At 39.9% G+C, this 4,739-nt stretch overlaps 1 protein-coding gene across 1 annotated transcript in view; it reads right to left on the bottom strand.

Annotated features, from left to right (window-relative positions):
- The window catches only part of LOC136842770 (uncharacterized), a 332,475-nt gene extending 328,410 nt beyond the window's left edge, over positions 1 to 4,065 (bottom strand). Inside the window, 1 exon segment of the mRNA XM_067110589.1 lies at positions 2,953 to 4,065. Within this exon segment, the coding sequence (XP_066966690.1) occupies positions 2,953 to 2,988 (36 nt within the window). The 5' untranslated portion in view covers positions 2,989 to 4,065.
- Positions 4,066 to 4,739: the final 674 nt, after the last annotated feature.

Genomic DNA, 4,739 nt, shown 5'->3' with positions numbered 1-4,739 from the left:
TCAAACCTCCATTTATGAATGACAAGAAGAGCTTGCCTAAGCCCATGATCTCTGTATTAAAGAGAACAATGGAGCTAAAGAACAAAGGGTCTATTTCCTCATTGCTTTTTTTTTCACCTATAAAAGCAAGGAGAGAAAAAAACGATCATCTGCGCTACCCCATTCCAGGGTTTTACGAACGTCCCTACTCAAGGTTTAGTTCAAGTTTTATTTTTTCACCTGCCGCCTTTTTTATTCCCTGTGCGGGTCCCATGCGTCGAAATCGGATACATTAACCATTAAGTTGTTTATACCGTCAGTTTCTTTTTTTTTTTATGTTGTCAGCTATTATGTTGTCAGTTCAGTGCGTCAAAACAGAACAATAAAGATTCAATCAACCGCAAAACAGCAAATTATAAGACTTTAAATTACAAAACACACGCTGAATGACTTGTATCGTAACGTACTCTGTCAAATAAGAGAATATTCATTTGTCTTATAATGAATTCGTGAAAAGGAAATGTGTATAAGGCTTTAAATCAGTGGTTCCCAACCTTTTATTTGGCCATGCCCCTCCTAATCGCCTCTAAAAAAACTGATGCCCTTGTGGTGATATATAATTATCATTATTCAAAAAGTGAACCTCTATTCACGTGGAGGAACCATAAAAGGCATTAACTTTAGGTTTCAACATTCTCGAATTGCCCCCCTTAAAAATCAGATTGCCCCCCCTGCGGGGCGTACACCCCACGTTGGGAACCACTGCTTTAAATCATAAAGCACGCTCTGAAAGATATATGTACCGTAACGCACTCTGTCAAATAACAAAATATTTAGTTGTCTTCTCTTAATGAATTCGTGTAAAGAAAAAAAAAATAAGATTAAATCATAAAACACTCTCTGAAAAACTTGCATCGTAATTTACTCTGTCATATAAGATGTTCATTTGTATTTCCTTTACAAATTCGTGAAAATAAAAAAAAAATACGAGGACAGGGATTAAGATAATGAAATAAAGCACAATGTTTTAACGTCATCGCCTAACGTCAGTTTCCTCAGGCAAATTCAGAGCGGATTCCTCTTCAAGGCAAACTCCGCTTTAAACTGACAACAAAAGCAGTAACGTTATTAACACAAATATATTTACATGCAAACACAAGGGTCGATAAACACGTAGAGAGAGAGAGACTCAAGAGAGAGAGGGAAGAGAGAATCAATATGCTACGATGGCCAGGAAGGCGCCAGATTGCAAAATTTGGTCTACTCTCTCTCCTCTCTCTCTCTCTCTCTCCTCTTTCTCTCTCTCTCTCTCTCTCTCTCTCGTGTCCTCCACAGGTTATCGACCTTCGTGGTTATGTGCTACACTGTCTCGTCATTTTGAAACGACGTTTCATTTCACAGGGATCCCGAAATCATTGTTTAAGTTCAACTGTTGTCCATAAACAGTAGTATGTCCGTGACTGCGTCCGAATCCTTCGCCTTAGACCAGGGGCCACGGCACCGAATGTGTTCAGTTGACTTTGGCCTGGCTACAGCTTGCCTTCGTGGTGGTGCTACTATTCCTGAACCCACTCATTGACCCTTTACTTGGAGTGCAGGAAGAGTGAGACAGTAAAAAAATCATCAGCTGATACACTTTTAGGAAAATGACGGACAAATTGAAGCCAAAACACAAAGATTGTTTCTGATAGAAGACGTAAAAATATAGTTTGTTTACTTCAAAGACAAATTTAACGTGCATCATAACAAAAACCAAACTATTAAAAGAAAAATAAGATGTAATTAACAAAAATATTGTTAATGGAGACGCTGATTTTCTCATTTCCTCAAATGCAATATAATCAGTTGCTGTTGTAAGTCATTTAGGCATTTAAACTGACGGTGAAATAATAGACAAGAAATTGCAAGTATTTCTGTCTACAAAATTCCTTCGTCAATAAGCCTTCAATATCATCAACTCTGTTATTTATTAAGGACTTATCAAGGCAAATTTCCCAGTCTGTTATTCCTTGTTGATGCAATTAAAAAAAGAAATTTGTGTATGATTTGGAATGCAATAAAAACCATAAATGTAAAAGGATGAATGAATATTGTTAATATGTTAAAGAAGACTAATGCCACTGTTTTCTCAGGACTATAATGTAAATAGCCGTTTCATTTTAAAAGATATATATCACACTTTTATATGAAACTCTGAATTATCATTCTTATAATCATAATGCTCTTTGATGAAGAGAAATATACGAAAGAATTCCTAAAAATTATAATAGAATAAAAAATAAAAGGAAAGTTACAAAACCATTGTCTTAAATGTTAAGGTCACATTCTTATATATGTGACCTTAACATTTAAGACAATGGTTTGATAAGATTCTTTTCTTTTTTTTTGTTTACCTGAGGCTATTGTAACTTTAGCCTGAGTTTGTCAATGTACTTCTGGGAATTATTGTGCCTTTAGCTATCATCTTCTCAGCAAGTGGGGTTTTACAATTGATCAGTATATCTCATATTAGACGACAACACTAGGAATGTTTCTAAAAATCTAGAAATAAAAATGTCGTAGAATAAGCGAAGTTGAAATTCAAAATCATCATTCGTTCCGAAGGTCCCTCGTACACGAAGGGCCTCGTGGGGGTACTTTTGTTTATCTGATATGGGCCTCTAGGGGCTGGGGGTCAAATCTACTTTGTAGAGGGCACTGCTGCAGAATAGATTTGATGAGTAACCACTGGTAGAAAGCGCACCCTAACGTGTGTGTGTGTGTGTGTGTGTGTGTGTGTGTGTATGTGTGTGTGTGTGTGTGTGTGAACCCAAAGTACAACGTGGAAAGGAATGAACTGCATATGGAGTCAAAATGGTGTAGGGTTCGTCTTTGCCACTGACTAACATTTGGCTACGTTCCATGACGATCTTGGGACATGAGGTCCGCAAAACACTGCATGCCCACCAGTCTGAAGGCTGTCATGACACTTACCATATTCTGACGGAGTTTCTGCAGTAATTTGTCCATCTTGATGGATGTTGTGTGAGTACCCAGGCGTTTGTGCTCCAGTATCCTTCACATGTCAAGCCATGAGGCTTCACTTCCGAAAAAAAAGAAAGAAAATAGATCAGAAAAACTGCAATTTCACACCTCTGAAAGCCTTTTTTTTTTTATTTCTCCTCTCCTTTTTTCTTGGTTTAATTGAATCAACCTTCACAAAAGGCACTTTGGCAAGCAAGAATCACTGGAAAAGACTGATTGGTTCAGTAATCAGACAGCAGAAAAAATAATTACGTGAAAAAGATCATTTCATTCTCAAAGATCAAGAAAGATAACGAGGGCAACTTGGAACAAAAGTTCCCATTAACAATAAATGAAGCGATGAGACAACACGGAAGGAAACTTTGATGACTCGTCTAACCACGATATAGATACACTTGGTTTTGTCAGGCTTTTATTTATCATGAACGGCTCATTGGTCCCTTCCGAGGAGGATGACATATGCCACACACCAGACAATAATAATAATTAGTGGTGGCACTCTGAGGGGCCAAGTCAGGGTCGGGGAGAAGAGGGGCCCCCTGAGATGGGTGGTAGGGTGTTATACTGAGGAGAGTAGACCTTGGCCTTCAGAAGCAGATGGCCCGAACCCTGCCGAAAGAGGGAGAGGAGGAGAGGGACTCCTTGCTTGACATTACTACACTCAAAAGGCCGTTGGCAGCTTATGTCAAGGCTTCCATTGAGACCCTAAGTCCAACAGACCACGCCCGCAAGCCTGCCTTCACACCCATCACGTCGTTAGGCTGCTAGGAACCGGCATTCTATGGACAACTGTGGAAGAGACCCTCTGGAACGCACATGGCACAACACCGACTTCCCTCTACACTAGACCATTCGCCGCCCCTCGTGGAACAAGTGAAACTCGCCTTGCGCGCACGCATCCCAAATCATATCAAACGACTTTTACCTCCCTGGCCCCATAACAGCCTCGTCAGCTTCTCTTAACACAACCTGTGGATTATCAGAGAATGCAAGGAGATAATGGCTTTGCCCGAGAATCGATGGCTTTGCGTTTCCTCCACAAGCAAAGGCAATTCCAGTCCCTTTTTACCGATCCGGGCTCTGCGAGCACTCCCATAAGAATCGATATACTCGCGTGAAGACAGCGAGACTCAATCCCCTCCTCCCACTCTCTCCTTCCCCTCTCTCTCTCTCTCTCTCTCTCTCTCTCTCTCTCTCTCGCCCACATTGCTACAAGACCCACCCCAAAATTCACACCCCTACTCAATCACGCATGCATACGTGTGTTCAGACTCGTGTACACGGTTTTGCATGCACATACGCACATCGTCACAAAAGTCAATATGAGCGTAAACATACCAAGCCGCAGACGGAAAAAAACGCACCTGGAGCATTCTTTCGGCTCAAAATCATTCCTCTTTGAGCATTCTGACAACTTAATTTCATTGTAATAGAGCGTTATCATGAATCAAAGTAGGTCTACTTAGGCATTCCCCTACTGAGGTCATTCTTACAAATTCATAGTCATTCCATATAGAAAAGAGAATTCTGTTTCCTCAAAGTCATTCTGTTCAAAACGTTCCTTAAAACTCAAAATAATTTTTCTTAGATTCATGTTCAAATGCCACCTTGAAATGTCTTTATCTAAATAGTGTAGAAAGTAATAACGACATTTAGGAATTTAAATTTTTTTAGCATTGCTTGCTCAGATTTACTCGAAAAGATTGTAGAGGGGAGGGGGCTGGAACCCCTCAAAA

This window comes from Macrobrachium rosenbergii, chromosome 2 (assembly GCF_040412425.1).
Source record: "Macrobrachium rosenbergii isolate ZJJX-2024 chromosome 2, ASM4041242v1, whole genome shotgun sequence".
NCBI classification, from domain to species: Eukaryota; Metazoa; Arthropoda; class Malacostraca; order Decapoda; family Palaemonidae; genus Macrobrachium; species Macrobrachium rosenbergii.
Note: the sequence above shows the minus strand (reverse complement) of the source record. Positions and strands in the feature narration are given on the sequence as shown.